Source organism: Oncorhynchus mykiss, chromosome 30 (assembly GCF_057628025.1).
Source record: "Oncorhynchus mykiss isolate SJ-2025 chromosome 30, ASM5762802v1, whole genome shotgun sequence".
In the NCBI taxonomy this organism is placed as follows: Eukaryota; Metazoa; Chordata; class Actinopteri; order Salmoniformes; family Salmonidae; genus Oncorhynchus; species Oncorhynchus mykiss.
In genome coordinates, this window is record NC_143051.1 from 16,187,415 (window position 1) to 16,210,511 (window position 23,097).

The window sequence follows — 23,097 nt, forward strand, 5'->3', positions numbered from 1 at the left end:
AATGCAACATAATGCAACATAATGCAACAGTGCAGAAGCTTTACAAGCAGATATGTTGTATTTCCGTCTTTCATATTCACTTCCAGTCAGAAGTTTGGACACACCTACTCATTCCAGGGTTGTTCTTTACTTTACTATTTTCTACATTGTAGAATAATAACAGACCAAGTTCATATTATGGCAAGAACAGCTCAAATAAGCAAAGAGAAACGACAGTTCATCATTACTTTAAGACATGAAGGTCGGTCAATACGGAACATTTCAAGAACTTTGAAAGTTTCTTCAAGTGCAGTCACAAAAACCATCAAGCACTATGATGAAACTGGCTCTCATGAGGACCACCACAGGAAAGGAAGACCCAGAGTTACCTCTGCTGCAGAGGATAAGTTCATTAGAGTTACCAGTCTCAGAAATTGCAGCGCAAATAAATGCTCCACAGAGTTCAAGTGACAGACACATCTCAACATGAACTGTTCAGAGGAGACTGTGTGAATCAGGCCTTCATGGTCGAATTGCTGCAAAGAAAACACTACTAAAGGAGACCACTAAGAAGAAGAGACTTGCTTGGGCCAAGAAACACGAGCAATGGACATTAGACCGGTGGAAATCTGTCCTTTGATCTGATGAGTCCAAATGTGAGATTTTTTGGTTCCATACGCCGTGTCTCGAGTAGGTGAACGGATGATCTCTGCATGTGTGGTTCCCACCGTGAAGCATGGAGGAGGAGGTGTGATGGTGTGGGGGATGCTTTGCTGGTGACACTGTCTGAGATTTATTTAGAATGGCATGGCTACCACAGCATTATGCAGCGATACGCCATACCATCTGGTTTGCGCTTAGTGGGACTATCATTTGTTTTTCAACAGGACAACGACCAAACACACCTCCAGGCTGAATGCGGCATCAGATGACCTGGCCTCCACAATCACCCGACCTCAACCCAATTGAGTTGGTTTGGGATGAGTTGGACCGCAGAGTGAAGGAAAAGCAGCCAACAAGTGCTCAGCATACGTGGTAACTCTTCAAGACTGTCAGAAAAGCATTTCAAATGAAGCTGGTTGAGAGAATGCCAAGAGTGTGCAAAGCTGTCATCAAGGCAAAGGGTGTTTCCTTTGAAGAATCTAAAATCTAAAATATATTTGGATTTGTTTAACACTTTTTTGGTTACTACATGTTATTTCATAGTTTTGATGTCTTCTTCACTATTATTCTACAATGTAAAGGTACAAATAAAAAAAAAACCTTGAATGACTAGGTGTGTCCAAACGTTTGACTGTTACTGTATATAGCTTCACAAACAGATATGTTGTATTTACATATTTCATATACATATATATATATATATATATATAGCTTTACAAACAGATATGTTGTATTTACATATTTCATATATATAGCTTTACAAACAGATATGTTGTATTTACATATTTCATATACATATATATATATATATATATATAGCTTTACAAACAGATATGTTGTATTTACATATTTCATATATATAGCTTTACAAACAGATATGTTGTATTTACATATTTCATATACATATATATATATATATATATATAGCTTTACAAACAGATATGTTGTATTTACATATTTCATATATGCCAGTTTGTGCCAACAATACAGGACATTGAACCAGCACACAATGTATGCATCTTCACATACAGTATACACAAGTCACAATACATGTACACAATCACATTCAGTATACTGTATGAAAGCAGTTCTATGACATATAGAACACCCATATGTCATGTATTAAGAATATATTCTGTTTATACAGTATATGCTTAGTGATAAAGCTGTGCTTGCTTTTGTTTGTGGGGCAATCATTCAGGGTGGCTTATAAACAAACTGGAGCTTTCTCTAAAGTCATCTCCCAAAGTGCAAATTGTGACAGGGTAGCTAGCATTTTTGACCGGCGTACCACTTCTCAATGGTACCTTTCAGGAATGTTGAACATGCCCATTACCACTTTAACAGATGCACAATGCTAGTAGAGCGCGGTAAAGCGTCAACCGCGTCACTCGACCCGACTGTCTTAACTGGGATGACACCCTAAAAGACTGTTTTGTCAGATCTGTCACAGAGAAATGACTTCTACTGAATCATGCGAGTGGAAATCTTTCAAGCCAGTGGTTTAGGGAAACAGCAGGTGTCAGGCAGCAGTCACCCAAGAGGGAAAGAACAACCCTTTGTAGCTTTTTATGCCTGACAGAAACACACCTGCCATAACATTCACTGTCTATCTGTATCACTGTGTCTGTCTGGCTGTCTGTCTGTTTGTGTGTCCTGTCTGTGGGCGAAAAACTTGGGCTTGAGCATTCCTTGCTCTGAGTAGAAAATGCTTACCTGTCGCTCTGAGCCTGTGCCTGATGCTTACTAACGCCAGACAACCCTGACCTGAGAGGGGACACAGTCATAAATGAACACACTCAACATGGGACACCGTCGATGACCAACACATCATGCCTGATGGGGACAATAGAGTTCAATTCTTGAGGGGGATTGTACTCTATTGCGGTTCTGGGGGTCCTTCTCAGTGTCAGATATCTAACAGATAACACACAGTCGCATTTAGTCATCAGTGCTGGTTTGGTGTGTGAGAATGAGATGAACGTCAGCTACTGTATGATGACACATAAGCATGTATGACACATGGGTTGCAGCAGTGCCACAGCATGACGCCTGGGAACATAGCCTAGAGGCTATGTTAGCCTGGAGGCTATGTTCTTCAGAGAAGTGAGAGTTGAATTATGTGCATCAAGTTGATATCTACAGAGCATTCTAGCATGTACAGGACATTTTGTGGCTCACCAAGGATGCTCTCTGAAAAGTTATCCATTTAAAGAACTATCTTTCCCAAAAAATTAGGATTTGGGCTTAAAATACCTTAAAACTAAAGTAAGTTGGGAGAGTTTTAATATGGCAAATCAAATCTGAGTCTGATTGATATTCACATCACACAGTTTAGAGATTAAATGTTATTTTGGAGTTGTGCTTATGTCATGATAGAATGAGATACATGACAGTACACAGAGTGTATCAAAACCCACAGCTACAAGACACAACATCCAACAACAACCCTCACTGACATTGGTCCTTACCTATACCTGCAGATCCCATACAAAGAGACAAAGAGAGATATGTGAGAGAGCTAGAAGCACAGATAAACTGTATGCTTATAGTGTTTTGTCACTTAACTACAACCACCATTTCATTAAAGGAATATTACTCTAACAAATGTTTGACCATTAGTTCAAATTAAATCTCCCAAAATGGTGCATTTCAGCAGTCAAGGTAAAGCACTTTTAGTTGAGCAAAGACTTGCCTTGATGCATCAATTGATGCATTTTTCATGTTGCACTCCTTTAAGCCAAGGGACACAGCCAAAGGGCCACTAGAATACTACAGGAATACTATAGTAATACTACAGTAATACCACAGTAATAATAATATATTGATTTGATATAGCGCTTTTCATTACAAATGTATTACTACTGAATCTAAACAGTCAATGATAATATTTCAGAGAACATCCCTGATATATTGGATGATAAGCATCATTCTCATTATATTATCATCTCAGCAATATTCCAGTTGCTCTTGCCCTGGTCTTACTCTGGGTCAGTAACTCCAACTCAACCATATGTTATAATAAAGTGTAATAACAGTCATATAAACAAAATGGCTGCCTACCTGCCGGCTGTGGCCCCATCGGCAGAGTCCTGACTTCCCGTCTCACTGGGGGTGCTGTGTCGGCTCACTGATTTGGATGGGGACATGGGGTTCGGGACTAAATAATGAAAATAACACGTATCCAACATTAAAGGCTGCAGCGGATGGACTGGTCAACCCAAGCAATGCCAGAGACAGAGGGTGGCCGAAAGAAAAAACAGGGTGAAATGGTTGAAAGCAAATGAGTGATAAAAAAAGAATGATCAAATGAAAACACAAAGGGGACAGAAAGTCAAATGGATTCCTCATTTACCATTCAAGTCAAAGCAATCATGGCTTTCATTGGTCATTGGAAGGTTTCATTGCAAAAGCCACTGTTGTACAACAACCACAAGGTCATGTTGCGATCAGGGTGTTGTTACAATATTGTACCACTAGAGAACAGTGACAAATACCTTGTTAAACGTACATTATGTTGGTAGTGAGATACAGTATGTTTTCAACTGTTGTTATTAAGCCCATCATTTCAATGTGAAAATGTGGATTTTCACATCTATTTGCATACAACAACTCCACCTCAATATCATTGTTTTGAGGAAACTCCTGTGCATAGATAAAGGGCTCATAAAATACTACACTCTTAGAGAGAAGGATTCCAAAAGGTTACTCGGCTGTCCCCAAAGGATAACCCTTCTTGGTTCCAGGTAGAACCCTTTTGGGTTCCATGTAGAACCCTCTGTGGAAAGAGTTCTACCTGGAACCAAAAAAGGCTATTCAAAGGATTATCTTATGGGGACAGCCAAATAACCAATTTAGGTTCAAGATACATGTAGTACCACAGATGAGGAAATACATTAAACCAAAAACATGGGAAAGTTCAGATGAAATGGGAAAGGTATGAAATTGTTAGAAATAATATTTGAGAGAATGTGCATAACATGATTGAGTGCGAAATGTCACAGAAATGAAATGAATGGTATGACATTTTAAGATTTTCTCACATGTGAATTCAAAAATATTTCAATTTATTTTGCAATAGACATTGTGAGGAAATAGAAAATTGGATTGGAGAAACAAATAATGAGAAACAAATAATGATCATGTGTAAAAAAACAAACACACAAAAAACACTTGATATTTGAGATGTGTAAAAGTAAAACAGCAAATTCACACTCCTGTTACATGCAACAGTGGCAAGCACACATACTGCAAGCACACATAATGTAGATAAAAGAACAGAATGTACACTAGTGTTCAAAAGTTTGGGGTCACTTAGAAATGTCCTTGTTTCCATGAAAACATACATGAAATGAGTTGCAAAATGAATAGGAATTACAGTGGCTTGCGAAAGTATTTTTCCTATTTGTTGCCTTACAACCTGGAATTAAAATGGATTTTTGAGGGGTTTGTATCATTTGTTTTACACAACATGCCTACCACTTTGAAGATGCAAAATATGTTTTATTGTGAAACAAACAAGAAATAAGACAAAAAACAGAAAACTTGAGCGTGCATAACTATTCACCCCCCAAAGCAAATACATTGTAGAGACACCTTTTGCAGCAAATACAGCTGCAAGTCTCTTGTGGTATGTCGCTATAAGCTTGGCACATCTAGCCACTGGGATTTTTGCCCATTCTTCAATGCAAAACTGCTCCAGCTCCTTCAAGTTGGATGGGTTCTGCTAGTGTAAAGCAATCTTTAAGTCATACCACAGATTCTCAAATGGATTGAGGTCTGGGCTTTGACTAGGCCATTCCAAGACATTTAAATGTTTCCCCTTAAACCACTTGAGTGTTGCTTTACCAGTATGCTTAGGGTCATTGTCCTGCTGGAAGGTGAAACTCCATCCCAGTCTCAAATCTCTGGAAGACTGAAACAGGTTTCCCTCAAGAATCCCCCTGTATTTAGCACCATCCATCATTCCTTCAATTCTGACAAGTTTCAAAGTCCCTGCCAATGAAAAACATCCCCACAGCATGATGCTGCCACCACCATGCTTCACTGTGGGGATGGTGTTCTCGGGGTGATGAGAGGTGTTGGGTTTGCGCCAGACATAGCATTTTCCTTGATGGCCAAAAAGCTCAATTTTAGTCTCATCTGACCAGAGTACCTTCTTCCATATGTTTGGGGAGTCTCACACATGCCTTTAGGTGAACACCAAAGGTGTTTGCTTTTTTTTTCTTTAAGCAATGGCTTTTTTTCTGGACACTCTTCCGTAAAGCCCAGCTCTGCTGGAGGAATACTTTTGCAAGGCAAAGGTTATAAATAATGATTTTTAATTGAAACAATAATTGTGTCCTTCAAACTTTGCTTTCATCAAAGAATCCTCCATTTGCAGCAATTACAGCCTTGCAGACCTTTGGCATTCTAGTTGTCAATTTGTTGAGGTAATCTGAAGAGATTTCACCCCATGCTTCCTGAAGCACCTCCCACAAGTTGGATTGGCATGATGGGCACCTCTTACCTACAGTACGGTCAAGCTGCTCCCATAGCAATTCAATAGGGTTGAGATCCGGTGACTGTGCTGGCCACTCCATTATAGACCTAATACTAGCTGACTGCTTCTTCCCTACATCGTTATTGCATAGTTTGGAGCTGTGCTTTGGGTCATTGTCCTGTTGTAAGGAAGAAATTGGCTCCAATTAAGTGCCGTCCACAGGATATGGCATGGCGTTGCAAAATGGAGTGATAGCCTTCTTTCTTCAAGATCCGTTTTACCCTGTACAAATCTCCCACTTTACCACCACCAAAGCACCCCTGTCACGCCCTGACCTGAGATATCTCTGTTTTCTTTATATTTTGGTTAGGTCAGGGTGTGACTAGGGTGGGTACGCTAGTTTTGTATTGTCTAGGGTTTTGTATTGTCTAGGATTTTCGTATTCTATTTTCGGGCCTGACATGGTTCCCAATCAGAGACAGCTGTTTATCGTTGTCTCTGATTGGGGATCATATTTAGGTAGCCATTTCCCTTTGGTGTTTGCGGGATCTTGTCTATGTGTAGTTGCCTGTCAGCTCTCGTTTGTATAGCTTCACGTTTCGTTTGTTCTTTATTGTTTTTGTTCGCCGTTCATTTAATAAATAAAGAATGCTGCGCCTTGGTCCGATCCTTATAACGAACGTGACACCCCCAGACCATCACAATGCCTCCACCATTCTTGACAGATAGTGTCAAGCACTCCCCCAGCATCTTAAAAAAATGTCTGCATCTCACGAATGTTCTTCTTTGTGATCCAAACACCTAAAACTTACGGTTCGTCTGTCCATAACACTTTTTTCCAATCTTCCTCTGTCCAGTGTCTGTGTTCCGTTACCCATCTTTTATTTTGATTGGCCAGTCTGAGATATGTCTTTTTCTTTGCAACTCTGCCTAGAAGGCTAGTATCCCGGATTTGCCTCTTCACTGTTGACGTTGAGAATGGTGTTTTGCGGGTACTATTTAACAAAGCTGCCAGCTGATGACTTGTGAGGTGTATGTTTTTCAAACTAGACACTCTAATGTACTTGCCCTCTTTGCTCAGTTGTGCACCGAGGCCTCCCACTCCTCTTTCTATTCTGGTTAGTGCCAGTTTGTACTGTTCGTGAAGGGAGTTGTACACAGCGTTGTACGAGATATTCAGTTTCTTGGCAATTTCCCGCATGGAATAGCCTTCACTTCTCAGAACAAGAATCGATGGACGAGTTTCAGAAGAAAGGTCTTTGTTTCTGGCCATTTTGAGCCTGTAATCAAACCCACAAACGCTGATGCTCCAGATTCTCAACAAGTCTAAAGAAGGCCAGTTTTATTGCTTCTTTAATTCGAAAAACAGTTTTCAGCTGTGATAACATAATTGCAAAATGGTTTTCTAATGATCAATTAGCCTTTTAAAATGATAAACTTGGATTAGCTAACACAACGTGCCATTGGAACACAGGAGTGATGGTTGCTGATAATGGGTCTCTGTACGCCTATGTAGATAATCCATTAAAAAAATCTGCCGTTTCCAGCTACAATAATAATTTACAACATTCACAATGTCTATACTGTATTTCTGATCAATTTGATGTTATTTTAATGGACAAAAAATGTGCTTTTCTTTCAAAAACAAGGATATTTCTAAGTGACCCCAAACTTTTGAACAGTAGTGTATGTTTGTTCCATTACAGCTCACCATATAAACTCAGCAAAAAAAGAAAGGTCCTCTCACTGTCAACTGTGTTTATTTTCAGCAAACTTAACATGTGTAAATATTTGTATGAACATAACAAGATTCAACAACTGAGACATAAACTGAACAAGTTCCAAAGACATGTGACTAACAGAAATGGAATAATGTGTCCCTGAACAAAGGGGGGGTCAAAATCAAAAGTAACCGTCAGTATCTGGCGTGGCCACCAGCTGCATTAAGTACTGCAGCGCATCTCCTCCTCATGGACTGCAACAGATTTGCCTCGACGATAAACGCAAATCTGACCATCACCCCCGGTGAGACAAAACCGCAACTCGTCAGTGAAGAGCACTTTTTGCCTTTCCTGTCTGGTCCAGCGACGGTGGGTTTGTGCCCATAGGCGACGTTGTTGTCGGTGATGTCTAGTGAGGACCTGCCTTACAACAGGCCTACAAACCCCCCACAGTACGGACGTTGCAATTTATTGCCCTGGCACATCTTCAGTCCTCATGCCTCCTTGCAACATGCCTAAGGCACGTTCACGCAGATGAGCAGGAACCCTGGGCATCTTTCTTTTGGTGTTTTTCAGAGTCAGTAGAAAGGCCTCTTTAGTGTCCTAAGTATCCTTTCATAACTGTGACCTTAATTGCCTACTGTCTGTAAGCTGTTAGTGTCTTAACAACCGTTCCACAGGTGCATGTTCATTCATTGTTTATGGTTAATTGAAAAGCATGGGAAACAGTGTTTAAACCCTTTACTATGAAGATCTGTGAAGTTATTTGGATTATTATGAATTATCTTTTTGCTGAGTTTATATGATGACAGTTTCTGCCATAGAAATAAGAATGAATAGAACGGACTTGGAAGCTCTAACGCTGGTAATTGACTCGTAAATTCATGGATACGCTCGAAATGGCTGCCTGGTATTGTGACGCAATCATTTCCACAGTATAACATTTCCAATCATTTTTGGAATGTTATACTGCATCAACTGATGCTGGATTGCCATGGTAATGTCGAATGTTCATTCAAATTATGCTAACTAATGTGGCTCATGAAATGGAATGTATTTTTTGTCATTTCAGTTGAGTTGACTCAACAAATCACAGCACAGATTGAAGGGTAAACATCTTGATTTTACTTTCTGGCATGGGTACACTCAAAATGGCTGCCAGTCTACCCATTATGCCATCATTGACTTGAATGGAGATGCCCTTTCTATTCATTCTCATTTCTATGGTTTCTGCCCCACAGAAACACTAACTGTAGCTTTGTTTGAGGAGCTCATCCCTAACTAATATGAGTTGTGCAGTGTGTGTGTCTGTGTACCTAGTGGGGGTTCTGGGGAGATGCCGATGCTCTGTAGAAGGGCCTCAGTCTCTCTGCGCTTCCGGTCCAAGTCGGAGTCCACTGGGGCAGCTTCAGCCTTCTGCTGCGTCTCTGTCTGTACACACACACATACTCTTGAGTATACCAAACATTAGGAACACCTTCCTAATATTGAGTTACACACACCCTTTTTTCCCTCAGAACAGCCTCGATTCGTCAGGGCATAGACTCTACAAGGTGTCGAAAGCGTTCCACAGGGATGCTGGCCCATGTTGACTCCAATGCTTCCCACATTTGTGTCAAGTGGCTGGATGTCCTTTGGGTGATGGACCATTCTTGATACAAACGAGAAACTGTTGAGCGTGAAAAACCCAGCAGCATTGCAGTTCTTGACACAAACACCTGGCACCTACTACCATACCCCTATCAAAGGCACTTAAGTCTATTGTCTCACCCATTCACCCTCTGAATGGCACACATACACAATCCATGTCATAATTGTCTCAAGGCTTAAAAATCATTATTTAACCTGTCTCCTCCCCTTCATCTACACTGATTGAAGTGGATTTAACAAGTGACATCAATAAGGGTTCATAGCTTTTACCTGGATTCACCTGGTCAGTCTGTCATGGAAAGAGCAGGTGGTGTATATTTTTATTTTACCTTTATTTAACTATGCAAGGCAGTTAAGAATAAATTCATATTTTCAATGACGGCCTAGGAACAGTGGGTTAACTGCCTTGTTCAGGGGCAGAATGACAGATTTTTACCTTGTCAGCTCGGGGATTTGATTTTGCAACCTTTCAGTTACTAGTCCAATGCGCTAACCACACACACACACACACACACACACACACACACACACACACACACACACACACACACACACACACACACACACACACACACACACACACACACAGTATATTAGCTTTGTAATAGGATATTAGCATGAGGTCTATGGCTCAGGTCAAGTCGGACAGACAGGGATGAGCATGACAGTGTGTCTACTCACTTTTTTCCTATCTTACCTCTTTCTTTTTCCTTTCCTCCTCCTTCCTCTTCTTCTCCTCCCTGATCTGAGCTAGGCGCTGCTTTTTGCGCTCTAGCTCAGCTTTTATGTCACTTTTGTCTGCCATTGTTTCCTATTGAGCTGGGAAAAAAGGAATGTCACACAAGGATGCAATGTACCTTCAACACTAGAGAACTGCTACTGGGTGTGGCCCTGGGTCATTAAGTTCCTTCCTGTTTGGCCTGTAACATGATCCATATTCCATAACAATTCAGGGAATAAATAAGTCCATCATCTACCTACATCTCCCTATCAATGTATTGTGGTAGGGTCAATACAACATAATCATACTTCACTTGAAGGCATCACCAAGGGCAAGGGTTGGATCATTTGGTAACAATTCAAGATCTGAATATTGAATTGTAGTAAAAGGACAATGACACCATAAGGAAGGCGTTGTATCAAGTTTATTCTCCCACAACTGCCAGATTTGGATTTGAAACACTTCCAACGGTATTTTTTGTAGTACAGTTGTGTGATGTAAATAGCATCATTGAGAATCCTGCTGGGCTAAGCAGACAGGAGGGAATACAGCCGAATAAAATAGGTAATGAACAAAAGTGGAGGATAAAATAAAGAAACACTTTATTGAAATACACACAAAACAATTCAAAGGAACAGACGCAGTTGGTAGCAATTGGCAATGCATAAGATGCAGAAGATGCCACTACTGTACCCATTAGGAGTGGAGAAAATTGCGTTTTCCCCTTTAACACACCAAGTATAGGTAATTATAAATTGGGTATTATTAGCAATTAACGTTACGTCATTTTTCAATGCGCCTCTTCTTCCCACGATCCAAAGCCATACAGAGAAACACCCAGCAAAATAGCAATTACACGAGCACAAATGATACACAGGCTACAAATGTATGCAATAAATCATTATATTTCCTCGTAAAGACTTGTCATACCTGATCTCTCTTTCACTATGGATGCTGATGATGATGTGTCACTTGCAAAGAAAGATGCTGTATCACGGCTGCTACACCCCCGGCAAATCACCACATTATTTATCCTCCTCTAATGATATTTAACCAACAAACCTCGGATGTATGGTGAAAAGAGGTCGTTTCAGTTCAGATGATATTACTGTCATTGGCTAAAATCAAGAATATTCGCGCCAGATGACCTAAATAAAATATAAAACATGTGCATGATGCAGCATCCCTCAGGAAGAGAGGAGGAAATTCCACCTATCAGTGCAATGTGTCGCTTTGAATTAACTTTAGCTGTTACAATGTCGCCATCTACAGGGCATTTAGAGAAGTGTACCACGACACTGCTGGGGTATCAGATTTAGATTTATTTCCCAATCATTTTTTTTAAAAATATATATACCGGTATATAATATCATAATTAATACGTACATTGGATTTGATGTTTTTTCTGTTCGCAAATGCTTATTTATTTCTGAGATGCGTTGGGGCAATTATTTAAGATTAAAACCGATAAAATCCCGCCCCAAAACTAGCGTAGTGCTCTGTCATTGGTCAAAGCCAATGCCAATCAAATCCAAACTTCATTAACAATATAGAGGTCGGTCTTGGGAGGAGCGTTCATGATTTCTGAAATATTGTAAGTAGTTTATTGACCGTTTATGAGATGAAAATACATTGGGCACTGTTCGGGAAATGTATTGTGTTTCATTGTAAATGGTTTTGAATATGTCAATTTAACGCCTTTAATTGCCCTTGGTGGCTAGCATTGGTCAACTAGCTAACGTTAGCAAGCTTCTTCAACGTCTGCGAGACTGGAGCTGGCTGCTGATGACAAGAAAGGGCACCCTGGCCTGACACAACAATCCGACTGTCTCGGGACTTCAGTTTGAATTTGTTGCAACCATGAAGTTCACGCAATTTTTGCTAAGGAACAGCTCCATACCTAAACAAGCACTAGTGGATCGGTTTTCCAAGTTCTCCCCCTCGCCGCTGTCAATGAAACAATTCATAGACTTTGGTAAGTTTTCATCCCTGTCCTGTCAATAACACGGATAAACAATAATACTGTCCACGTTTATTCTGAATCCATAGTACAACAAGTACCACTGGTTGCATTTATCAAAGTAGCTAGAATGTTTGTTGTGGTGCATTCACTGCTGTCACTGACCAGTGTACTGTACTGTACAGTATGTGCTCCCTGATCACATATGAACTCTCTGCTGAAGCTTTGATTAACATTCTTCCAGCTCTATTCTTCCTTATCATGTTACTGCTGTAAATGGTTGTAGCTGCCTAACCAGACTGGGATTCCCATTGTATTTCCCTTCTATCCTGATGCCTGAAATTAGAGAATGACTGCAGTACAGTAGTTCAAAATGTACATACTTTGAAATTGTATCAAACCCATAATGATGGGATGGTTTTGATTAAAGCAAGGAGAAATAAATACCCGGTTCATGCTTTACTCTTAGATGGCACTTGACCCATGTTCTTGGGTGAAAACATGACATAATACTGCCAAAACAAATCATTTCAAGATCTTGACATTGTCTTAAACATTTACACAACAGTATATCTCTGAGACTGAAACGGGGAGGGACTACCTGAACTGGTCCAATGAGAAACCCACGCTTGTTTTCCATTGCATAACATTTTGCTACGGTATACCCCCAATTAGTACAACGCAGATGTGTTGTCATGTGACTACAGGCTCGGCCAATGCCTGTGAGAAGACGTCCTTTGTGTTCCTTCGTCAGGAGCTTCCTGTCCGGCTGGCCAACATCATGAAGGAGATTGACTTCCTCCCTGACAAGCTTCTCAGCACCCCTTCACTACAGTTACTACAGAGCTGGTACAGTAACGTTATACCACCCCTCACTACAGTTACTACAGAGCAGGTACAGTGACGTTATAACACCCCTCACTACAGTTACTACAGAGCAGGTACAATAACGTTATAACACCCCTCACTACAGTTACTACAGAGCTGGTACAGTAACGTTATAACACCCCTCACTACAGTTACTACAGAGCAGGTACAGTGACGTTATAACACCCCTCACTACAGTTACTACAGAGCAGGTACAATAACGTTATACCACCCCTCACTACAGTTACTACAGAGCAGGTACAATAACGTTATAACACCCCTCACTACAGTTACTACAGAGCAGGTACAGTGACGTTATAACACCCCTCACTACAGTTACTACAGAGCAGGTACATTAACGTTATAACACCCCTCACTACAGGTACTACAGAGCAGGTACAGTGATGTTATACCACCCCTCACTACAGGTACTACAGAGCAGGTACAGTGACGTTATAACACCCCTCACTACAGTTACTACAGAGCAGGTACAATAACGTTATACCACCCCTCACTACAGTTACTACAGAGCAGGTACAATAACGTTATAACACCCCTCACTACAGTTACTACAGAGCAGGTACAGTGACGTTATAACACCCCTCACTACAGTTACTACAGAGCAGGTACAATAACGTTATAACACCCCTCACTACAGTTACTACAGAGCAGGTACAGTGATGTTATACCACCCCTCACTACAGTTACTACAGAGCAGGTACAGTGACGTTATAACACCCCTCACTACAGTTACTACAGAGCAGGTACAGTGATGTTATACCACCCCTCACTACAGTTACTACAGAGCAGGTACAGTGATGTTATACCACCCCTCACTACAGTTACTACAGAGCAGGTACAGTGACGTTATAACACCCCTCACTACAGTTACTACAGAGCAGGTACAGTAATGTTATACCACCCCTCACTACAGTTACTACAGAGCAGGTACAGTGACGTTATAACACCCCTCACTACAGTTACTACAGAGCAGGTACAATAACGTTATAACACCCCTCACTACAGTTACTACATAGCAGGTACAATAACGTTATACCACCCCTCACTACAGTTACTACAGAGCAGGTACAGTAACGTTATAACACCCCTCACTACAGTTACTACAGAGCAGGTACAGTGATGTTATACCACCCCTCACTACAGTTATTACAGAGCAGGTACAATAACGTTATAACACCCCTCACTACAGTTACTACAGAGCAGGTACAGTAATGTTATAACACCCCTCACTACAGGTACTACAGAGCAGGTACAGTAATGTTATAACACCCCTCACTACAGTTACTACAGGGCAGGTACAGTAATGTTATACCACCCCTCACTACAGTTACTACAGAGCAGGTACAGTAACGTTATAACACCCCTCACTACAGTTACTACAGAGCAGGTACAGTAATGTTATACCACCCCTCACTACAGTTACTACAGAGCAGGTACAGTAATGTTATAACACCCCTCACTACAGTTACTACAGAGCAGGTACAGTAATGTTATACCACCCCTCACTACAGTTACTACAGAGCAGGTACAGTAACGTTATAACACCCCTCACTACAGTTACTACAGAGCAGGTACAGTAATGTTATACCACCCCTCACTACAGTTACTACAGAGCAGGTACAGTAATGTTATAACACCCCTCACTACAGTTACTACAGAGCAGGTACAGTAACGTTATAACACCCCTCACTACAGTTACTACAGAGCAGGTACAGTGATGTTATACCACCCCTCACTACAGTTACTACAGAGCAGGTACAGTAACGTTATAACACCCCTCACTACAGTTACTACAGAGCAGGTACAGTAATGTTATACCACCCCTCACTACAGTTACTACAGAGCAGGTACAGTGATGTTATACCACCCCTCACTACAGTTACTACAGAGCAGGTACAGTAACGTTATAACACCCCTCACTACAGTTACTACAGAGCAGGTACAGTAATGTTATACCACCCCTCACTACAGTTACTATAGAGCAGGTACAGTAATGTTTTAACACCCCTCACTACAGGTACTACAGAGCAGGTACAGTAACGTTATAACATCCCTCACTACAGTTACTACAGAGCTGGTACAGTAACGTTATAACACCCCTCACTACAGTTACTACAGAGCAGGTACAGTAATGTTTTAACACCCCTCACTACAGTTACTACAGAGCAGGTACAGTAATGTTATAACACCCCTCACTACAGTTACTACAGAGCAGGTACAGTAATGTTTTAACACCCCTCACTACAGTTACTACAGAGCAGGTACATTAACGTTATAACACCCCTCACTACAGTTACTACAGAGCAGGTACATTAACGTTATAACACCCCTCACTACAGGTACTACAGAGCAGGTACATTAACGTTATAACACCCCTCACTACAGTTACTACAGAGCAGGTACAGTGATGTTATACCACCCCTCACTACAGTTACTACAGAGCAGGTACAGTAACGTTATAACACCCCTCACTACAGTTACTACAGAGCAGGTACAGTAATGTTATACCACCCCTCACTACAGTTACTACAGAGCAGGTACAGTAACGTTATAACACCCCTCACTACAGTTACTACAGAGCAGGTACAGTAATGTTATAACACCCCTCACTACAGTTACTACAGAGCAGGTACAGTGACGTTATAACACCCCTCACTACAGTTACTACAGAGCAGGTACAGTAATGTTTTAACACCCCTCACTACAGGTACTACAGAGCAGGTACATTAACGTTATAACACCCCTCACTACAGTTACTACAGAGCAGGTACATTAACGTTATAACACCCCTCACTACAGTTACTACAGAGCAGGTACATTAACGTTATAACACCCCTCACTACAGGTACTACAGAGCAGGTACATTAACGTTATAACACCCCTCACTACAGTTACTACAGAGCAGGTACAGTGATGTTATACCACCCCTCACTACAGTTACTACAGAGCAGGTACAGTAACGTTATAACACCCCTCACTACAGTTACTACAGAGCAGGTACAGTAATGTTTTAACATCCCTCACTACAGGTACTACAGAGCAGGTACATTAACGTTATAACACCCCTCACTACAGTTACTACAGAGCAGGTACAGTGATGTTATACCACCCCTCACTACAGTTACTACAGAGCAGGTACAGTAATGTTTTAACACCCCTCACTACAGTTACTACAGAGCAGGTACAGTGACGTTATAACACCCCTCACTACAGTTACTACAGAGCAGGTACAGTAATTTTATAACACCCCTCACTACAGTTACTACAGAGCAGGTACAGTAACGTTATAACACCCCTCACTACAGTTACTACAGAGCAGGTACAGTAATGTTATACCACCCCTCACTACAGAGCAGGTACAGTAACGTTATAACACCCCTCACTACAGTTACTACAGAGCAGGTACAGTAATGTTATAACACCCCTCACTACAGTTACTACAGAGCAGGTACAGTAACGTTATAACACCCCTCACTACAGTTACTACAGAGCAGGTACAGTAATGTTTTAACACCCCTCACTACAGTTACTACAGAGTAGGTACAGTAATGTTATACCACCCCTCACTACAGAGCAGGTACAGTAACGTTATAACACCCCTCACTACAGTTACTACAGAGCAGGTACAGTGATGTTATACCACCCCTCACTACAGTTACTACAGAGCAGGTACAGTAATGTTATAACACCCCTCACTACAGTTACTACAGAGCAGGTACATTAACGTTATAACACCCCTCACTACAGTTACTACAGAGCAGGTACAGTGATGTTATACCACCCCTCACTACAGTTACTACAGAGCAGGTACAGTGATGTTATACCACCCCTCACTACAGTTACTACAGAGCAGGTACAGTGATGTTATACCACCCCTCACTACAGTTACTACAGAGCAGGTACAGTGATGTTATACCACCCCTTACTACAGTTACTACAGAGCAGGTACAGTAACGTTATACCACCCCTCACTACAGTTACTACAGAGCAGGTACAGTGACGTTATAACACCCCTCACTACAGTTACTACAGAGCAGGTACAGTGATGTTATACCACCCCTTACTACAGTTACTACAGAGCAGGTACAGTAACGTTATAACACCCCTCACTACAGTTACTACAGAGCAGGTACAGTGATGTTATACCACCCCTCACTACAGTTACTACAGAGCAGGTACAGTGATGTTATACCACCCCTCACTACAGTTACTACAGAGCAGGTACAGTGACGTTATAACACCCCTCACTACAGTTACTACAGAGCAGGTACAGTGACGTTATAACACCCCTCACTACAGTTACTACAGAGCAGGTACAGTAATGTTATAACACCCCTCACTACAGTTACTACAGAGCAGGTACAGTGATGTTATACCACCCCTCACTACAGTTATTACAGAGCAGGTACAATAACGTTATAACACCCCTCACTACAGTTACTACAGAGCAGGTACTGTAATGTTATAACACCCCTCACTACAGGTACTACAGAGCAGGTACAGTAATGTTATAACACCCCTCACTACAGTTACTACAGAGCAGGTACAGTAATGTTATACCACCCCTCACTACAGTTACTACAGAGCAGGTACAGTAACGTTATAACACCCCTCACTACAGTTACTACAGAGCAGGTACAGTAATGTTATACCACCCCTCACTACAGTTACTACAGAGCAGGTACAGTAATGTTATAACACCCCTCACTACAGTTACTACAGAGCAGGTACAGTAATGTTATACCACCCCTCACTACAGTTACTACAGAGCAGGTACATTAACGTTATAACACCCCTCACTACAGTTACTACAGAGCAGGTACAGTAATGTTATACCACCCCTCACTACAGTTACTACAGAGCAGGTACAGTAATGTTATAACACCCCTCACTACAGTTACTACAGAGCAGGTACAGTAACGTTATAACACCCCTCACTACAGTTACTACAGAGCAGGTACAGTGATGTTATAACACCCCTCACTACAGTTACTACAGAGCAGGTACAGTAATGTTATAACACCCCTCACTACAGTTACTACAGAGCAGGTACATTAACGTTATAACACCCCTCACTACAGTTACTACAGAGCAGGTACAGTGATGTTATACCACCCCTTACTACAGTTACTACAGTGCAGGTACAGTAACGTTATAACACCCCTCACTACAGTTACTACAGAGCAGGTACAGTAATGTTATACCACCCCTCACTACAGTTACTACAGAGCAGGTACAGTAATGTTATAACACCCCTCACTACAGTTACTACAGAGCAGGTACATTAACGTTATAACACCCCTCACTACAGTTACTACAGAGCAGGTACAGTAACGTTATAACACCCCTCACTACAGTTACTACAGAGCAGGTACAGTAATGTTATACCACCCCTCACTACAGAGCAGGTACAGTAACGTTATACCACCCCTCACTACAGTTACTACAGAGCAGGTACAGTAACGTTATAACACCCCTCACTACAGTTACTACAGAGCAGGTACAGTAATGTTATACCACCCCTCACTACAGTTACTACAGAGCAGGTACAGTAATGTTATAACACCCCTCACTACAGTTACTACAGAGCAGGTACAGTAATGTTATACCACCCCTCACTACAGTTACTACAGAGCAGGTACAGTAACGTTATAACACCCCTCACTACAGTTACTACAGAGCAGGTACAGTAATGTTATACCACCCCTCACTACAGTTACTACAGAGCAGGTACAGTAATGTTATAACACCCCTCACTACAGTTACTACAGAGCAGGTACAGTAACGTTATAACACCCCTCACTACAGTTACTACAGAGCAGGTACAGTGATGTTATAACACCCCTCACTACAGTTACTACAGAGCAGGTACAGTAATGTTATAACACCCCTCACTACAGTTACTACAGAGCAGGTACATTAACGTTATAACACCCCTCACTACAGTTACTACAGAGCAGGTACAGTGATGTTATACCACCCCTTACTACAGTTACTACAGTGCAGGTACAGTAACGTTATAACACCCCTCACTACAGTTACTACAGAGCAGGTACAGTAATGTTATACCACCCCTCACTACAGTTACTACAGAGCAGGTACAGTAATGTTATAACACCCCTCACTACAGTTACTACAGAGCTGGTACAGTAACGTTATAACACCCCTCACTACAGTTACTACAGAGCAGGTACAGTAACGTTATAACACCCCTCACTACAGTTACTACAGAGCAGGTACAGTAATGTTATACCACCCCTCACTACAGAGCAGGTACAGTAACGTTATAACACCCCTCACTACAGTTACTACAGAGCAGGTACAGTAATGTTATAACACCCCTCACTACAGTTACTACAGAGCAGGTACAGTAACGTTATAACACCCCTCACTACAGTTACTACAGAGCAGGTACAGTAATGTTTTAACACCCCTCACTACAGTTACTACAGAGTAGGTACAGTAATGTTATACCACCCCTCACTACAGAGCAGGTACAGTAACGTTATAACACCCCTCACTACAGTTACTACAGAGCAGGTACAGTGATGTTATACCACCCCTCACTACAGTTACTACAGAGCAGGTACAGTAATGTTATAACACCCCTCACTACAGTTACTACAGAGCAGGTACATTAACGTTATAACACCCCTCACTACAGTTACTACAGAGCAGGTACAGTGATGTTATACCACCCCTCACTACAGTTACTACAGAGCAGGTACAGTGATGTTATACCACCCCTCACTACAGTTACTACAGAGCAGGTACAGTGATGTTATACCACCCCTCACTACAGTTACTACAGAGCAGGTACAGTGATGTTATACCACCCCTTACTACAGTTACTACAGAGCAGGTACAGTAACGTTATACCACCCCTCACTACAGTTACTACAGAGCAGGTACAGTGACGTTATAACACCCCTCACTACAGTTACTACAGAGCAGGTACAGTGATGTTATACCACCCCTTACTACAGTTACTACAGAGCAGGTACAGTAACGTTATAACACCCCTCACTACAGTTACTACAGAGCAGGTACAGTGATGTTATACCACCCCTCACTACAGTTACTACAGAGCAGGTACAGTAACGTTATACCACCCCTCACTACAGTTACTACAGAGCAGGTACAGTAATGTTATACCACCCCTCACTACAGTTACTACAGAGCAGGTACAGTGACGTTATAACACCCCTCACTACAGTTACTACAGAGCAGGTACAGTGACGTTATAACACCCCTCACTACAGTTACTACAGAGCAGGTACAGTAATGTTATAACACCCCTCACTACAGTTACTACAGAGCAGGTACAGTGATGTTATACCACCCCTCACTACAGTTATTACAGAGCAGGTACAATAACGTTATAACACCCCTCACTACAGTTACTACAGAGCAGGTACTGTAATGTTATAACACCCCTCACTACAGGTACTACAGAGCAGGTACAGTAATGTTATAACACCCCTCACTACAGTTACTACAGAGCAGGTACAGTAATGTTATACCACCCCTCACTACAGTTACTACAGAGCAGGTACAGTAACGTTATAACACCCCTCACTACAGTTACTACAGAGCAGGTACAGTAATGTTATACCACCCCTCACTACAGTTACTACAGAGCAGGTACAGTAATGTTATAACACCCCTCACTACAGTTACTACAGAGCAGGTACAGTAATGTTATACCACCCCTCACTACAGTTACTACAGAGCAGGTACAGTAACGTTATAACACCCCTCACTACAGTTACTACAGAGCAGGTACAATAACGTTATAACACCCCTTACTACAGTTACTACAGAGCAGGTACAGTAACGTTATACCACCCCTCACTACAGTTACTACAGAGCAGGTACAGTAACGTTATAACACCCCTCACTACAGTTACTACAGAGCAGGTACAGTGATGTTATACCACCCCTCACTACAGTTACTACAGAGCAGGTACAGTGATGTTATAACACCCCTCACTACAGTTACTACAGAGCAGGTACAGTGACGTTATAACACCCCTCACTACAGTTACTACAGAGCAGGTACAGTGACGTTATAACACCCCTCACTACAGTTACTACAGAGCAGGTACAGTAATGTTATAACACCCCTCACTACAGTTACTACAGAGCAGGTACAGTGATGTTATACCACCCCTCACTACAGTTACTACAGAGCAGGTACAGTGATGTTATACCACCCCTCACTACAGTTACTACAGAGCAGGTACAGTGATGTTATACCACCCCTCACTACAGTTACTACAGAGCAGGTACAGTGACGTTATAACACCCCTCACTACAGTTACTACAGAGCAGGTACAGTGACGTTATAACACCCCTCACTACAGTTACTACAGAGCAGGTACAGTAATGTTATAACACCCCTCACTACAGTTACTACAGAGCAGGTACAGTGATGTTATACCACCCCTCACTACAGTTACTACAGAGCAGGTACAGTAACGTTATACCACCCCTCACTACAGTTACTACAGAGCAGGTACAGTGACGTTATAACACCCCTCACTACAGTTACTACAGAGCAGGTACAGTGATGTTATACCACCCCTCACTACAGTTACTACAGAGCTGGTACAGTAACGTTATACCACCCCTCACTACAGTTACTACAGAGCAGGTACAGTGACGTTATAACACCCCTCACTACAGTTACTACAGAGCTAGTACATTAGCTATTATATTCTACAAGTGTCTGGAACTCTATTGGAGGGATAGGACACCATTTTTCCAAGATAAATCTCATAATTTGGTGTTTTGTTGATGGTGGTGGAGAAAGCTGTCTCAGGCGCCACTCCAGAATCTCCCATAAGTGTTCAGTTGGGTTGAGATCTGACTGAGACAGCCATGGCATATGGTTTACATCATTTTCATGCTCATCAAACTATACAGTGCCCTATGGCCTGCCCAGCATTTTATACATGACCCTAAGCATGATGGGAAGTTAATTGCTTTATTAATTCAGGAACCACACCTGTGTGGAAGCACCTGCTTTCAATAGTCTTTGTGTCCCTCATGTCCATTATCTGTAGATCTGGGACCAGTCTAGGTTACCTTGGAGTTGAGCTGCAGGCTAGAGATTAAGATGGTAAGGTGTTGATGTTCACTGTTGTTTGTTGTGCCAAAGGAAATGGTTCACTCTGTTGAAGTATTCATCAGCTAGCTAGACTCCTTTCACCTCACCTTTGTTGAAATTGATTATTGAACTTGATCATTGCTCTCTGCCAATGCTTGAATTGGACTTAAATAGGTGCCGGTACCCATTTTGGGTGACGGTACAGTTTTTATTTAGGTGAAGGAACTCCACAATACTTTTGAGCTAATATTCTTTAAGTGGTGCAGGAACTCAAGCTGTAGAACATTTGAGGCTCCGGTGAGCTCCTTCCCAATTCAAGCACTACTCTCTGTGCTAGTCTGAAATATATATGATAAATGCCTTATCTTGAACAACCATATGTAGGTGATATTGCCTATTCCAACAGACTCTGTAGGATGTTATTATCCGGCCGGGCACACCAGCATGTAGACTATCTTACTGAACTACTCTGGCCCAGTGAGAGGTATGAGTGCATAGCCTGCAGCCTACAAGGCAGGGTGCCAGCTGTCTGTGTCTCAGATCTCTGTCTGTCAGTTAGGCTGCAAATGTGTACAGAGAGACAATGTGGCCTGGAACATTGTCATGTATCATCACAGTGGAACAGGGGGCCGTGTGAGACAGGGTCATCAGAAATAAGCCGCCATGAAAAATGGCATGTTCTGCCCTCCTTTTTCTATAGTCTACGAACATCTCCTTTGTCTTGATCACATTGAGGGAGAGGTTGTTGTCCTGGCCTTACACTGCCAGGTTTCTGACCTCCTCCCAATAGGCTGTCGCATCGTTGTCAGTGATAAGGTCTACCGCCGTTGTGTCGTCAGCAAACTTAATGATGGTGTTGGAGTCATGCTTGGCCACGCAGTCATGGGTGAACAGGGAGTACAGAAGGGGACTAAGCACCCA

The 23,097-nt window shown here is 41.8% G+C and overlaps 2 protein-coding genes across 8 annotated transcripts in view; one reads left to right on the plus strand and one right to left on the minus strand.

The window, feature by feature from the left end:
• LOC110488015 (cytoplasmic dynein 1 intermediate chain 1) overlaps positions 1–11,495 on the minus strand; it is a 109,823-nt gene extending 98,328 nt beyond the window's left edge. The window contains exons 1-5 of one of the 4 annotated variants that reach the window (XM_090227651.1): positions 11,147–11,495; positions 10,193–10,314; positions 9,162–9,276; positions 3,706–3,853; positions 2,359–2,409 (exon numbers count right to left, since the gene is read on the minus strand). In XM_090227651.1, the coding sequence (XP_090083777.1) occupies positions 2,359–2,409; positions 3,706–3,853; positions 9,162–9,276; positions 10,193–10,300 (422 nt within the window). In that variant the 5' untranslated portion in view covers positions 10,301–10,314; positions 11,147–11,495. The remainder of the gene's footprint in view (positions 1–2,358; positions 2,410–3,705; positions 3,854–9,161; positions 9,277–10,192; positions 10,315–11,146) is intronic. The other 3 variants (XM_090227652.1, XM_090227650.1, XM_090227653.1) reach the window with 3 other exon arrangements.
• A 232-nt stretch (positions 11,496–11,727) lies between these two features.
• LOC110488016 (pyruvate dehydrogenase (acetyl-transferring) kinase isozyme 2, mitochondrial) overlaps positions 11,728–23,097 on the plus strand; it is a 29,987-nt gene continuing 18,617 nt past the window's right edge. The window contains exons 1-3 of one of the 4 annotated variants that reach the window (XM_021559967.3): positions 11,728–11,810; positions 11,938–12,191; positions 12,884–13,025. In XM_021559967.3, the coding sequence (XP_021415642.3) occupies positions 12,077–12,191; positions 12,884–13,025 (257 nt within the window). In that variant the 5' untranslated portion in view covers positions 11,728–11,810; positions 11,938–12,076. Of the gene's footprint in view, positions 12,192–12,883; positions 13,026–21,621; positions 21,675–23,097 lie in introns of those variants that run through there. The other 3 variants (XR_016493523.1, XR_016493522.1, XM_090227654.1) reach the window with 3 other exon arrangements.